General features: G+C 32.3%; 1 protein-coding gene across 1 annotated transcript in view; it reads left to right on the top strand.

Moving 5' to 3' along the window:
• Positions 1 to 16,681, top strand: part of LOC127707359 (uncharacterized) — a 51,041-nt gene that overhangs the window by 23,523 nt on the left and 10,837 nt on the right. Inside the window, exons 3-7 of the mRNA XM_052211863.1 lie at positions 1,128 to 1,315; positions 6,383 to 7,618; positions 8,367 to 8,462; positions 9,213 to 9,293; positions 12,729 to 13,182. Of these exons, the coding sequence (XP_052067823.1) occupies positions 1,128 to 1,315; positions 6,383 to 7,618; positions 8,367 to 8,462; positions 9,213 to 9,293; positions 12,729 to 13,182 (2,055 nt within the window). The remainder of the gene's footprint in view (positions 1 to 1,127; positions 1,316 to 6,382; positions 7,619 to 8,366; positions 8,463 to 9,212; positions 9,294 to 12,728; positions 13,183 to 16,681) is intronic.

Here is a 16,681-nt window from a genome sequence, read left to right as displayed (position 1 = left end):
TTAGTTTCCAGACAATAACTTGTGTTCAAGTGTATGGATCTCTCTGAAATTGTACTGCAAGGTACCATACCACAAAGGGAAGGCTGGGATTGATTTTCGGGGTAATTGCTTTAAAATTTTAGGAATTAGAGGCAAAAAAGTGGCAAAAAACAAGCATTTTCTAGTTTCAGGACAATAACTTGTGTGTAAGTGTATGGATCTTTATGAAATTGTACTACAAGGTTCCATATCACAAAGGGAAAGATGGGTTTGAGTTTGGGGGTAATTGCCCTAAACATTTGGGAATTTTTTGGGGCCAAAAAACAAGCATTTTTCTAGTTTCCATAATATAACTTGTGTTCAAGTGTATTGATCTGTCTGAAATTGTACTGCAAGGTACCATGCCACAAAGGAAAGGCTGGGATAGAGTTTGTGGGTGATGAATCATAAGTGGGTTTAAAAAATTGGGGGGGGGGGGGGGGGGTGATTTTTTTGTTCCTTTTTTTCCTTTTTTTTTCTTTAAAATTTTCCATTTTAAATTGGTTATTTCTGATTTATATATGAAAGCAAATAATAATGATATGGTTTGAATAGGTAAATTAAAATTTTTTAAGTTCTTAGACCACATTCATTCTGTGTCAGAAACCTATGCTGTGTCAAATATTTAATCACAATCCAAATTCAGTGCTGTATCAAGCTTGAATGTTGTGTCTATACTTGCCCCAACTGTTCAGGGTTCGACCTCTGCGGTCGTATCAAGCTGCGCCCAGCGGAGCATTTTATTCCTTTTTTATATAGATTAGACCGTTGGTTTTCCTGTTTGAATTGTTTACACTATATATAGTCATTTTGGGGCAATTTATAGCTTGCTGTTCGGTGTAAGCCAACGCTCCATGTTGAAGGCCGTACTTTGACCTATAATTTTTTACTTTGTACACATTGTGAATTGGATGGAGAGTTGTCTCATTGGTACTCATACCACATATTCTTATTTATAGCAGGATATCATTTATGAGCAGTAGCTCACAGTTGAAAGTGTTAATCTTATTTTAGAACAATTGAAATTGATGCAGCGGCCAATATAGGATGCATTTAAGATAGATTGAAACATTAACATTGATATACATGCTGCAATCATTATTTTGTAGAAATGTTTCAGTTGTGGATGAATTCAATACATTGCTACTGTAGACTTGACGATCAGCAAAATAAACCTGAAAGTTTTACTGCTAAAATAGATGAAAGTACTGAGACACAGGAAACAAATATTCTCGATCCACCAGTGATTCTTGTTGGTTCACATAAAGACAAAGTCAGGCTTTCAAAGGGAGAAAAGGTGTGTAAAGACACTGTACAAATATATACAATATAAAAAAAGTAAAATAACAAAAAAACAGAACTCAATTTCAAATTTGAAAGTCCCTTATCAAATGTCAAAATCAAAAACTTAAACACATTAAACTAATGGAAAACAACTGTCATAATTCTGACTTGGTACAGACATTTCTTTTTGTAGAAAATTTACCCATATCAAGTGAAGGCAGAAAGAAATCATTATAACTGTAAAAACAGAGTTAAGTATACAGGAATTAACAAGACTTAGATTACCATGGTGGCTGAACTTTGAACTCAATATGACCCCATCAATAGGAGGGGTAAATTCATTGAAATTGAAATTCAATTGATATCCAATAAAACATACATAATAGAATTGGCTGTCTATATTTTACTGGATCTAGATAATGATAGGGTTGCATGATATTTGTAATGAAACCTTGATCTTAAATGCTTTCAACCTATCTTTCATCGTTAGTAAGGAAAGCATGAAATCTCAGGATCTGCACACTTGTTACTAACGGTAGACATATAAACAAATTAATTAAAAACTGCACCCATCGAACACAAGTCTTGATTATTTATCCATAAAAAAAGACAAATAAGTGATCTTTCAGAATAATGATGCTTTAAGCCTGAAAAGTGGTCACAATATGCATATTGGGGTCAAAGGTCAACAATTACATTTACAAATATTGTCTTAATTATAACATTTGGGTTTATTTCAGGAATTAGAAATATATAAAAAAAAAATTTTGTACTTAAAATTCACTCTTTTCTTACTTAGGAATTTTGTTTATTTATGGATCCATTTTGTTTCCATACAAGAATAACTTTTGATTATACAGATAAATATATAAATTAAGGATGTTGCCTAGTCTTCTTTTTGACATTTTGTCAGATATTCCTAATCTTCTGGTTTTATCAATGTATAATGCAATTAAAAGTTTTGCCCTCTAACCCTAATTTTCTTTTCATAATTTGACTGCATACAGTTTAATTAACAATTTTCCTTGGAGGTCAGTATTTTTGTGATTTTACTTTTTGTCATACATTTTGTAATTCAAAACTTTAACTCCTACGATTCATAAGAAAGGTAAATAGCTTTTGGATAGTCTTATAGTCTATCATTGCTTACATCCACTTCTTTTGAATTTTGTTGGATAGTTGATTCATTTGCAATCATACCACATCTTCTTATTTTTATATGTTGTGTGCTTACTAACATAATTGTATTAATAAAGAAAACAAAAAGGGACAAAAAACTCACCATTGATACCAAGATTAAAATTGGTACACCAGAAACACTTTTTGTCTACAATAGACTCATCAGTGACGCGCGAATCAACAAAGTTAAAAAGGTCAAACAAAGAACAAAGTTTTACCTGTATAGGTGGATATTTTTTTTTTTGGTTTCTTCAGTCAACAAAGTGGATCTTCTCGCTGGCTCCCTTGATTCACTTTCCAATGTCATCCACCATTTGTCTTTTTTTGTCCATTTTTATGCCCCCGCCTTAGTGGAGGGGGCATTAAGTTTTACCCTTGTTCGTCTGTACGTATATCGACCGTCCGTCAGTCCGTCCGTACGTCCCATAGTTGGTTTCCGTTTTCTGACTTTAGTTTGCCTCAACCAAATGATATGAAACTTATACACAATACTTATTAAAACAAAACACAGATCAAGTTTGAATTTTGGTGGCATCACTTAAACGGATCTAGAGTTATGCCCCTTTATAAATGGAAAAGTTGCTAAATTTTTTGTTTCCGTTCTCTTACTTTAGTTTTCCTCAACCAAATGATATGAAACTTATGCACAATGCTTATTACCACAAAACACAGATCAAGTTTGAATTTTGTATCACTTTACCGGTTCTAGAATTATGTCCCTTTATAAATGGAAAAGTTGCTAAATTTTTTGTTTCCGTTCTCTAACTTGAGTTTGCCTCAACAAAATGTTATGAAATTTATACACAATGCTTATTACCACAAAATACAGATCAAGTTTGAATTTTGGTTGTGTCACTTCAACTGTTCTAGAGTTATGCTCCTTTACAAATGGGAAAATTGCTGAATTTTTGGTTCATGTTCTCTAACTTAAGTTTGCCTCAAATAAATGTTATAAAACTTATACACAATACTTATTACCACAAAACTCAGATCAAGTACAAATTTGTGTAGCGCAACTTTTACCGTTCTTTAGTTATGTCCCTGTATAACTTTATATGATATGCAAGCGGGGGCATCATCTGTGTCCCATTGACACATTCCCCATTTATTGATAATATCCTTCTCTCGTGGCTCGGTACTTATACATCCCGGCATAGTGTTATTGTGCTATAGTAATTTTTTTGTATTCTTGTTTTTCATTTTTGCTTATGTGCTTAGTCTATATGCCATTTTTTTTTCTTTTGTTGACATATTTGTTTGTTTTTATAGTGATTAATATTATAACACAATGTTGACTGCTGTACCCCTATTTTTGATATGTTTTCCTATTATGTTTGTTTGTTTCGTTCACACGTTGTTGTCAATATACCGGTAATGGAATTTTATGCGACTGTCATACAAGTGAGAGGTTTAACTAGCTATAAAACTATGTTTAATCCACCATTGTCTACATAAGGAAACTCCTGTACCAAGTCAGGAATATGACAGTTTTTTTCCATTCGTTTGTTGTGTGGGCTTTTTATTTTGCCATTTGATAAGGGACTTTCCGTTTTAAATTTTCATTGGAGTTCAATATTTTTGATATTTTCCTTTTTTCCAAAGTTAACATTCTTTTCATTTAACGTACCACATGTGTAACCCATCTCCAGCTTAGTCTTTCATGAACAAAAGGTCACATGAATACGGATTTAAATGAGGTTGAACTGCAGACTTGCAATAATGTGGATTTTTTTTGTTGCTTATTTTACCGAAATTGAACCAAACTGAAACTGCAGTTTATTTCTATATTCCGTTTTTGCATGTTTGAAACAAACAAAAAATCGTATTTGATTTGTTTGTCTTAATTGTAGCTTAAACGTACCCCTTAAAGACATAAAGGTTGGGGTGGACTAGAACTTCAAATTATTCAGCATTTCCAAAATCGTCAGTCAATTGTATATGAGTTATTGTCCTTGAAATCCATTTTGATAAAAATAAAGAGATGTGGTATGATTACCAATGAGTCAACTATCCACCAAACTTCAAATAAAGTGGATGTAAGCAATTATAGGCGACCGTACGTCCTCCAACAATAAGAAAAACCAATACGGTATTGTTGACTATAAAAGGCCCTGACATGAAAAATATGAAACAATTCCATTGAGAAAACTAATTTATAACAAAACAATTTATGAAAAACAAATATGACAGACATAAGCAATGACAACCCCTGACTTGGGACAGGCACTTAAAGAATGTGGCGAAGTTAAACATGGTTGTGAGTGCTTAACCCTACCCCTAACCTATTTTACCCATTTTTGTGTATTTTTGGGGAAACATAATTGATAAAGAGAAATTGTATATAGAGAAATCCTTGAGAGACCCTCATCATTAAACTCTTGTTGAGAGGACATAATCGATCTATATAGTGGAAAATGAGGTTAAAGGATAATTCTGGCTTTTTTCATTCTTCCTGAGAAGCTCGGGTATGAATTCCGCCTCGTATGAATTAAGGAACAAGTTGGCGAGAAAAGGAGCTCAGTTGGTTCCCATGGGAATGCCAATTATATGTTGAAAAACATGTCCATCAAACGTAGCAAATATGTCGTCAATCTAGAAATCAAGCATTTTGATTTCAGTTTCAGAGAATTTTTTGTTTGAATCATTGATTTTTTTACAAAGCACAATTTATCCCTTCCTAAGACAAGACACTTGTATCTATGTTTGCCATTCTTTTTAATGAAACAAAGCAGCCCAAATCTTTCAATTTGTCTTTTAGTTTTGAACGTGAAATGCTTGTTTACTGGGTAGAAAAGTCAAATGATTTAATACATGTACTATTCCAAGATGAAATAGTCTTAGGTTATATGTACTTTAACAGATCTTTGGAATGTTCTGATTCACGCTGTCTTTAGAATAGGTAGTTTCACAATAATTTTGAAGCCAGGCTTCGATTGCAGATAAAATTGATGTTCATAATTCAGAAAGCGGTTTCATGGAGGACTTGGAAAACCCAACAATATAACTCTGTGTGTAACATGTATAAGGACACTTATAAAATTTAAATACGAACATATAAGGGAGCTACCATTTGATTTTTATGGAAGGGGGGGGGGGCTAGGCTGACGAATTTTGTCCTTCATTTTTATTTTAGTTGTAATCTCTGTCCTGCCTTTTTATTTTTCACTCTATTCGGTCCTGCCTTTTTTTTTTAAGTTTATCCTGACTTTTTTTTTTACCTGAATTGTCAGCCTAACTTTTTTTTTTTGTAAGTGTCTCATCCTGACTTTTTTTTACTCAAAACTCCTGTCCTGCCTATTTTTTTCAAATTTCATCCTAGCCCCCACCCCCCCATAAAAATCAAATGGTAGCTCCCTAACATACCTATGATTATCCATGATTTCCTCCTTGGTAAGTGTCATGGGCAATAAATTGAGTTTCCAAGTGAATTGTCAATACCTATTTCAATTATCAAGCAACTTATGTAATGTAATTTACACAAAACAGGTTATTGCTTTTAGCATTATCTGCAGGAGAACAAGCTTTATTTCATGGAGGTAGGATATAAGTCATACAATTTTGTGTTTGAGTGTTTGTTTTTTTGCAACATGATCATTTTCACCATCTGTCAACGTCTCATTTATAGTTGGTATTATAATCAAGTTCTTTTGAGGGCAATGAAGGACATTTTGTAGAAGACCTCACCAGTTATGCGATTTATTTTATATTTCTGTAGGTATTACTTTTGAAATAAACAGGTTAATATCCAAGAATACTGACTGTTTTCTTCCCGTGAAAATTCAAATATATATATATGACAGTTACCTCATTATAACACTGTTTAACAATGATAAATTAGTATTGACATGTTTTTTTCAGTTTCCTGTGTCAGACGTATTAAAGACATTTTTTTTTATTACAGATAGAGATTGAATGCCAGAAGCAGATTAAAAGCTATGTGAAAGATGTTTCAGATGATGCCTGTGGACATATACGATCTCAATACTTTATTTCAAATAACAAGGATGATGATGGTGTATTCCAGAAAATGAAACAGGACATCTTAAATTTAGCCAGAGGAATGAAATCGTGGAATAGAGAATATCCATTGAAATTTATTCAACTGGAAAAATGTCTTCAAGAAAGGAAGACAGGGTCATCAATTCCAATTATAACCTTAAAGGAACTTGAGCAAATCTCTCTTAAAACACCAATGCCAATGAGTGCTGAAGAACTAAGGTTGTTTTTGAAATTTCACCACGAAATCAGAGCTTTAGTTTATTTTGAGGATCTTCCCGAATTTATCGTTTTAGATACCCAGTGGTTATCTGATGCCTTTAAATGCATAGTAACAGCAGAGAAATTTCAATCAGATATAAGCAGGCATAGAATGAAGGACAAATTGAAGGATTTAAATCTTAGAGGAATATTACATAGTGAAGTTTTAGAAGATATCTTTAAAAATGAAAAAAACATTTTGTATAGACATGATAAACATAAAGATGCTATCCTGAATTTTATGGAGAAGTTTGATATTATCATATATGTAACCATTGACGGTGCTGATGAAAAACCTTGCTACTATGTACCTTGCATGGTCAAATCAAAACCAGAATATGACATATATGAGATGTTTAATGTGACCAACGATACCTGTAAGAAATCCACCTGGTTGTGTTTCAAGTTTAGGTTTCTACCACCACATCTTATTAATCATTTGATTGCTGCACTAAGCAGGAAGTATAGAGTTGCAGAAGTTGATGCTACTAAACAGGGTAAAAAGCAAATTGCTCTTTTCAGTGGAACTGCTGTATTTGAGTTACAGGTGACAACAAAATTAAGAAAATTACTCATAATAAAATGTCCAAATGCTATTCAAATTCAGGTTTTGCAATTTGGGGAACAAATCAAAGGAGGTTTGTACAAATACATTGCTGACTTTTTTACAGAGGAAATAATCAAGATAATAAGTACAAGATTTAAGATGTCCAATGTGAAATTTGAGAAAAAGTGGGAATGTGGCCAAACAAGACCAGAGTCTGTAACAGGATCATTTGACTTTAGTAAAGATCAGGATACAAAATATTATTGTGAGACATGTAAAATTGTACATGAGTTCACTGGTGAATGGTCAGATCAACAACATAGAACATTTGATGTAAGTAAAAGAGTTATTCATGTTTGAAGAGTTTTACAAGGAAAATTTGTAATAAGATGGTACATTGGTTAAATTATTTAAGTCCTTCCGTCAATCCATCCAATGAGCATTTTCCTAGCTTTTCATGGATACTAACGTTAACAGCTTCCTGAAATTTACAACTTAATAGCTGTTGATTTAAACAATTGTTCACTTTTAAATTCATTGTTTATCGTGATCCAGTTTGATATAAACATATATTCTTACACATTACAGCCATATATTATGTAAATGAAACATATTTTTGTTAAGAAAGTGTCAATTAGAGTTCCATGAAAATTGCTATACCGTTTGATACCTTTTCAAATATGATACTCATCAACTTTGTATTTACCGAAGTATTATATATGTGTATTAAAATAGTCATGATAGTTAGGAAAAGCTAACAGTTCAAATTGTTTCCTCCAAAAAATAGAAGCAAGACATATATTTTAATTCAGAATCAGGCAGCAATGATGTCCTTAACCTTCTTTTCTTAGTTCAGATGGTCTAAATACCAAACAAAGAATTGTAATGAGATAAGCTGAATATTGCAGAAACTATCTGTAAAAACTTAACTATAATCTGCTTGTAGAAATACAAGATTCTCTATCTATGCAATCAATGAAATAACATGTAAGTTGTAATATGTTTCCATAATGATTTGAGTGCTGTTTTGATTATATATAAGGTACGAGGTATCATCTGATTGTGGTAACTTTTATTTTAGTTGTCTCAAAGTTCATGGAGATCTGAAAATGTTCCAAGATCTAATCCTTACAGAGAAAGCTCCAGTCAAATCCAAACTACCGGTCAATCCACCAAGGTAACAAGCTACTATTTTATAGCATAGAAGTTATCCCCATGTTGATATATGTATAACTAGCAGTAAGTATTACGTAATGAGGATATAAGATAGATTAATTTTTACTTTTATTACTTCAAAACTAATTTCTGACAGAATATTATACATTCGTCAAATCAAGCAACTTTTTTTAGCATGTTAAGATTGATAATGGATAATATGAAATATTTCTTGCTGTTGAAATGCAAACTATTCAGACTATTCATGTAAATTCAAGATAATACAAACTGAGCATTTTTACCTAATCTGACAATGTAAGCTATTGCTTTGACTTTGCGTCTTTTTTCTTCGTCCTGAATGTAAAAAAAAATTTCCTCTTTTTAACGTAAAATGTGCGGCCAAAATGAACCAAACTCCAATCATTATCTTTACTTATAAATTGACTTACCTTTTCATTTAAAATCTATAAGGAGTTTGGGGTTTAAAATTTCAATGACGGGCTTGTTTGAAACTTAAGCAGAGGACTTTTTATTATAAAGGTAGCACATCTCTGAAGAAAAATGTAGCTTTTTTCAATTTACCCATTTTACTAATACTTGTATACAGCCAAAGAATTCAGACATAATTGCATGCTTGAATTGGTTGATTATTCAACCTATTTTTATCAAAATAGAATGAAAGAAAATGATAGGTGCCACCCTCATTGACACATTTTCATGATGTTACCAATATTTTCCATTGATAATGAATGACATGCTTTTATATTTGAAGGTACGTGTCCGGGTCCAAGCTGGTGAGAGAGTATTTTCAAATGTCAATGAAGAGGCAATAGTTACAGCCAGTTCGGCAGGGGTATGTAACACCACAATGTATTTTCATGCCATATTCAGTTCCCAAAATGAAAATGAATGAATTGGGAGATGTTCAGTCTTACGTTCGTTCAGTTGGTTGAGAAAGTGTAACGTTTGAATCGTCAAGTTGTAAGGAATTCCCCTCTTTTTTAATTTACCCTGGAGTTCGGTATTTTTGTTATACTTTTTTTTAGTAAATATAAAGAAAACAAAAAAAGAACCAGCTTTACTGAAAACAAAATTATGTATTAATATATGTAATATGTTTAATGAGTAGTATGTAAACTTTTATCAGTTGGATGGATAAACATACACAAACGGCTAATATTCACATGAAGTGAGTAGTGTGTGTGCAGAATTGGACTCAATCTTTTTTCGGGTTGATAATCATACACAGACAGCTTAACTGAACTAGTATTGATATGTGGAGTCAGAAGTATGTGTTCAGCATTGGATGTAGTTTTCATCGAGTCGATAAATATACACAAACAGCTTCGAATAGTAATAGACATGATAGAAAAATGTTTACAATGGACAACTGAGAGTAAAGAGTCTACATCAGAGATATTTAAATAAGGGATCATCTCAAAAGTGTTAATTTATTTATTGATTTACTCCGCATAACAATAGCTTTTGAACATAACCTCCAGTAGATTTAAGTAAAACGTTCTAGTGAAGTCTTTCCACCTCTTCTATCACTAAGTTGGTTGATTGGTTGGTTGAAAAAATATTTGCATAACATCAGTTACTTCTTCATTTAGATTGGTTGGTGTGGATTGTTGATAGATAGCTTAATTGATTGATTGACATTTTGCTTCATGTCATATTTGACGGAAATTGCATTCATTCATCGATTTGGCTTGGTTTGTTTGCTTATATGAATGAATATTAGTAATTAATCGATTGACATTTTCATAATGTACAGAAGCGCATATTGTATATTGATTGATTGATTGATTGTTTCTTTGATGTCCAGTAACAAATACTTTACTTTTATTCTTTACCCACAGAATGATAAAAAAAAATCCTCCAAATAAAGAACCAATTCATTATTTAAAAAAAAAATACACAGGGTTTGGTTCCAAGGAATATACAAAAAAGGTAGAGGCTGGCTCCCATTAAATGGAAGGTTTTCATGTCAGTGCATCATGTTTATTTGTACCTAAATCATGGTACTTCTTGGAACTTTTAAGGATTTATCACCCTTCTACATTTTCCATTCTAAAATATCCTTGAATTTTATAAATTCCTATTGGAACTTTGAAGTATTGACACCTTCCTCAAAAATATCCTTGAATCAACCTTTTTCTATAGCATTCCCCGAAATTTATGTTGAATCAATTTGTTGTGTATAAATTTGGTTTTCTTGTAAACAAATTTTGACCTTGGACTTAAACTTTTTGTTTTTGTTGTTTTACATGTCTATTTAAATCTTAGAATTCCATCATATTTTCTTTTTCGCATGTTCCAGGAGAGTCGTCAATTGTGGAAGTAGTATCCGTTTTGTTTCTCTTTTTTTTTTTAGAAGGGGGGATATTTAACCTGTTTCTCTGAGTAAAGCAATTTCATTAAATATTCGTCACTTGACGTCACACAAACAATCAATGATTTGGACAATACTTTTTTTTACATTAAGCAAACTGTCAATAAATCAATTCATAAATAAATAAACTAAGGAACCAATCAACATTTACACCCAACAACCAACCACCGGATCGATAAGAAGAACTTGTCCATTGATAATGTTGATATAATGCAAGCATTTTATCAACCAACCAAGCAAGCAATCAAATTCTAATGATGTTTTAATTTAAAAATATAGGAATGACTTTTATTTTACATCAATACTTAAAAAATAAATATGATGCAGTTCTACGTTATGGCCTCACAACTTTTCATAGACTGTCAAAATAAAAAAAAAATATCTTGGTTCACTTTTGTTGTTTTTCTAATAACTGTAACCATGGTAACGTTATGTACTTGATGTCAAAGTTAAGTGCTTTCAATCAAAAGACAAAAATGATAGAACATTCAGTATAATGAATTAACTAACATATGGCTGAGCTCGCATCGGTTGACAATGTTTTCTCGGGGTAAAAATCTGCTCTATCACCCTGTCAGCTATGTGTTATTTATATATTATATATTACGCATTTTAGAATAAAAAAAAATCATTAAATGCAATCAGTATGTTTCAAAAGAGACTATTCTATATGACTCCTATTTGTGGCTCAAATTTCAAATAAGGATGTATTAACCAATATGACAATAAATCATAGCTTAAACAATTACGATATGAAATAGGTCATTTAGATTATTTCTTGGTGTCACAAATAGTACAAAATTACATTTTCCACAAAATTCAGTACACCTTATCGCTATTTGGAAATCTGTCCGGTTGACCCGGTAATCTTCCCCGCTTGAATTATTGACGTCATACAACAATTACTTTTCCTTTGTGGCGTCAGATAGATTATATTATGACATTAAAATTTTACGGCAACCTTTGTGGTGTCCAGTAATGGCGGACAATTAGCGATAAGGTGTATGTTAACAGGCATATTTTCATTGCATTGGTTTTTAGGAATGTAAACGTAGAGCGCATTGGTCAACAAAAAAGTTTTATGAACATAATGTTTATTTGTTATTACAATAAACATATTTGACTCGAATATATAGTTTGTCGAATCCTGCTATCTTTGTTTCATATACCGGCACCTCAATTTGATAGAAATCAAAACAATTTGGTCACATTAAACAGAAATCTCTATGGCAAATTAGAGACTGTCAACGCTTAACATTTTATTTTAATCAACATCATGAACATAAAACAATGAACCCAATGTTCAGGGTCAAATGTGGTCTGTACAGACCTTACTCCTTTCATAGTCATCATACAGCTATGCATTAGTTATTTGAAACAAATGTCTTATCATGAATTTACCATGTAAAAGACCGGATTCTTCCAATGTATGGTAAATAATACATTTGTGATCCAGTTTAAACAGTATGGTTGAAATCTTTTAAACACGAATATATTTAGTTGACTTTGTTTCATTTACATTGATAAAAATTTTAAAAAAAGATTAAACACAACACACACTTTTTCATCTGCTTATGGTACAAGGAAAAAATATTGCTGAAATATTTCTATGCAAATTGTTCCTCATAAAGTTTTGAACAGCATTCCCAGATTTTGGTTGTGCGAAAAAAAAAAATCCAGTTGAGCAAATAGTTGCACAAAATTACTTTTAGATGCTAGGTACCATCATCATTGATTTTTCTTTTAAGTTGGATTTTTTTCTTGGAAAAATTTTTATGAGTACTTGACCAAGTTAACTGATAATTGATTCCACCAAAACTTATGTTAAACTTTATTATATATTATCTTCTTCCTATTTTACATTACAATACCTTACTTTTATCTTCTTTTCAGTTCACAAAAGAGGAAATAAATTTTGCAAAGATGGGGATGATTGCTTTGAATATTCTTGCTGATGTTTTATATGACCTTTTAAAACAAGATAAACCAAATCTACGTCCAAGGAGAGATTGTGATATAACGTACTTATACAGTGAGCACAGGAAACTTAATAAACATATTCCTTCTAATGGATGGGGCGGTCCATGGCAAAGAATTCAGACTACAGATATAGCTATTGGAGATGATATTGAGCGCATTAGACTTACAAGAAATGAACTACAACACTCTCAAATATTTCATCTTGAAGATAAACGTTTTATTGAGTTAAGTAATATATTAAGTGACCTTTTAAAACGATTTGATCACCACAACACACCAACAAGGCTGTATACCGATGAGCTGAACGACATTTTGGCTAAAACTGTTTCTGCAGAGGAAGTTAAATCAATTAAAAATGAAATATTAGGTAAATATACTTTAAACAGTTTTTCTAAGTTGGATTTTGAGCCTGTTTCATGTATTTTTTCTTAAGATTGTCCATTACTGTCTTATTAGGACTTGTTTGTATTTCAATAGGAGTGTGTGCATACCTGTTTGTATGAAATGATGATTGTATGCAGACTAACATATTTTTTAATCAGTGTAGTCCTGCATGTTGACTGTTGCCAGCATTCATTTACCTGTCATTCACTCTAATTCGTCTACTGCTGTGGGAAGTAAAAAAAGAATAATTCTATAAAACGTTGGGTTTGAAGCAGAATTTATAACAGTTACAACCAAGGATGACTTGGGAAAAGAAATATTATGATACAGTACAACCTGTGACATTCTCTTATGAATGTCGGCCATAAAATTTATGGTGACCATGATGTCCCTACATGTCGAACATATGTTCACCTTCTGTTTAATTAACAAACGAGGTAATTATCGGATTAAATGTCCCCAGTCAAGCGTACAGGAACGTGCCAATTGTACCAGGTGATTAATTTAATACATAAAGTAATAACAGGTGAGGCATCTCATGTAAATCTTAATTACATGTATGTTCAAGGTGTCACAGTTTATGTGTTTTGACAGAATTCTGCATAAGCTGTTATCATAATTATAAATTTCTAAATCATCACATCGATTTAAAATTATAACTTATTTTACTTTTCAGGTCTGTCTGCAGGCAAAAACGAATGTGTTTACGTATTAGTCAAAAAAAAAATTCTCGAAAGAAATCATCTATTTGAAAATTAATTTAGAAAAAAATAATTGCAATTATAAAGAAAAATATTATATTTAAAAATTGAGTTGTGAGATAAAGACGGAAAACTTCGTATACATGCGATAATTATAGACTTTACGGCAAAGCAAAAAGTAATATTCAGAGTATATGGGTTTACTTGTATATATGAGACACAAATGAATAAAATACATTTTATGTTATTTTCGGTATTTTATCTACAAAAAAATCTGATCGTAGTATGCCGTCAAAAATTAAAAGACGAGTTGTTCCACTGCGACTTATACCTCCCCAAACATAAAGTTTGAATGCATGCTTAGGTTGCGGAATTGGTTGTGCTACTTGGTCTCTCAGGCGGTAAATTACTACTTTATTATCATGTAGCTGGACGGTGCATTCATCTGTAAAGATGATGTCTGCGAAATTGTCATTGTCTGTTATCAACTATTGACAGAAAGTGACCCGTTTCACTTTATTTGTCTAGCTAATCATCTGACAATAACGCGGTGCACTGGCGGTGTACCCGGCTTCGTAAATTATCCTTTGAACAGTAGTTTTTGACAAAACTGACCCTTTACTAACAAGTTCACGCCGAACATCAGTTCCAGTCATTGTACATTGTTCGGCTAATGCTGATCTAACTGTTGAAATGTCACCGTCAGTCACTTTTCAAACTTGATGAAATTGTTCGGTTCGGCGAAAAGATCCCCCGACTTCTACTTCAAGATAACATTGCGTACTGTACTCCAGTTTACACCTATTCCATGTTGATTTGACAAATAGCGGACTATGGCGCTAATTTTCCAAATTTTGCGGTACAGGGACGCTATTTCTAGTCTATGCGATGACTTAATTTAAACTTCGGCATTTTGTGATAGAAATTTACGCTACTCAATAGAATTTTTTTTTTCAAACTATAACTGAAATTTCAACTCCTTATTAGCTCACCTGGCCAAAGAGCCAAGTGAGCTTTTCTCATCACTTGGCGTCCGTCGTCCGTCGTCCGTCGTCGTCGTCGTCGTCCGTCTTCCGTCGTCGTCGTCCTCCGTCGTCGTTAGCTTTTACAAAAATCTTCTCCTCTAAAACCACTGGGCCAAATTTAACCAAACTTGGCCACAATCATTTTTAGGGCATATAGTTTAAAATATGTGTCCGATGACCCCGCCAACTAACGAAGATGGCCGCCATGGCTAAAAATAGAACATAGGGGTAAAATGTAGATTTTGGCTTATATCTCTGAAACCAAAGCAGTTAGAGTAAATCTGACATAGGAGAAAACTGATTATCAGGTCAAGATCTATCTGCCCTGACATTTTCAGACAAATCTGACAACCTGTTGTTGGGTTGCTGCCCCTGAATTGGTAATTTTAAGGACATTTTGCAGTTTTTGGTTTTTATCTTGAATATTATTATAGATAGAGATAAACTGTAAACAGCAATAATGTTCAGCAAAGTAAGATCTACAAATAAGTTGTCATGACCAAAATTGTCAGTCGACCCCTATAGGAGTTATTGCCCTTAATAGTCAATTTTTAACAATTTTTTGTAAATTTTTGTAATCTTTTACAGAAATCTTTTTCTCTGAAACTACTGAGACAAACTTAACCATACTTGGCCATAATCATTATAAGGGTATCTAGTTTAAAAAATTTGTCCGATGACCCCGCTTTCCAACCATCATGGCCGACTTGGTTAAAAATAGAACATAGGGGTAAAATGCAGTTTTTGGTTTATATCTCTGAAACTAAAGCATTTAGAGCAAATCTGACAGGTGGCAAAAATGTTCATCAGATTTAGATTTATCTGCCCTGAAAATTTTTAGACGAATCCGACAACCCGTTGCTGGGTTGCTGCCCCTGAGTTAGTACTTTTACAAAAATTTTGCAGTTTTTTGTTATTATCTTAGATATCATTATAATATTTAATATCTAATACTATTAATTATGATTTTAACCTTATTTTACATGATTTCCAAAGCATCAGTAAATACAGGTGAGCGACACAGGCTCTTGAGAGCCTCTAGTTTTAAATCTCTTAAATGGATATCAATAAATGTGCCACCTAGAATAAACATGGACGAAAAGGATGTTTAAAAAAGGTTTTTGGCGCCAGTATGTATATTCTTTAGAATCCAGCGGCTCTTTTCACAAAATATCTTAAGAGTAAAAATAGTCGTAAGTCATACACATTTCAGTATAACTTACGATCAATTTTAATCGTAAGATATTTTGTGAAAAGAGTCGCTGGTGTAATATATATGATTTAAGTGTCATATCTTGAGCTGTCAAATAAATAGACACACACACACTCAAAATAGTCGAATGAACAAATCATAAGTTGTCAAAGAAAACTTTGTCAATCATTCCAGATGGGGTTTTAAACATGTCACAATATTCTTATACATTTTGTACATCTATTTTAACATCTTTTTGTTTTTATTTTGCCCTTTATTCTCCAATTCTTTAACATTTAACTCCCATTTTATCTGTATATATATATATATATATGCCTGTTACATGATAAAAAGTTGCTTAACGGTTATACATTTGTACATGTACATTAAAGAGTCATAAATAACGTCCTGTGTTTAGATAACCATCAATTATCTTTCTCATTAGTTGTGCATTTTTTTCAAATTGTTTTTTATAACAACCGACTAAAACTTTCTGATTTCACAAAATTCTGAGGGTCTATTTGGGGGGTTCTTCTGTTCTGTATTCTTTAAATTTTAATCCAT

Source organism: Mytilus californianus, unplaced genomic scaffold, assembly GCF_021869535.1.
Source record: "Mytilus californianus isolate M0D057914Y unplaced genomic scaffold, xbMytCali1.0.p SCAF_67, whole genome shotgun sequence".
NCBI lineage: Eukaryota > Metazoa > Mollusca > Bivalvia > Mytilida > Mytilidae > Mytilus > Mytilus californianus.
Note: the sequence above shows the minus strand (reverse complement) of the source record. Positions and strands in the feature narration are given on the sequence as shown.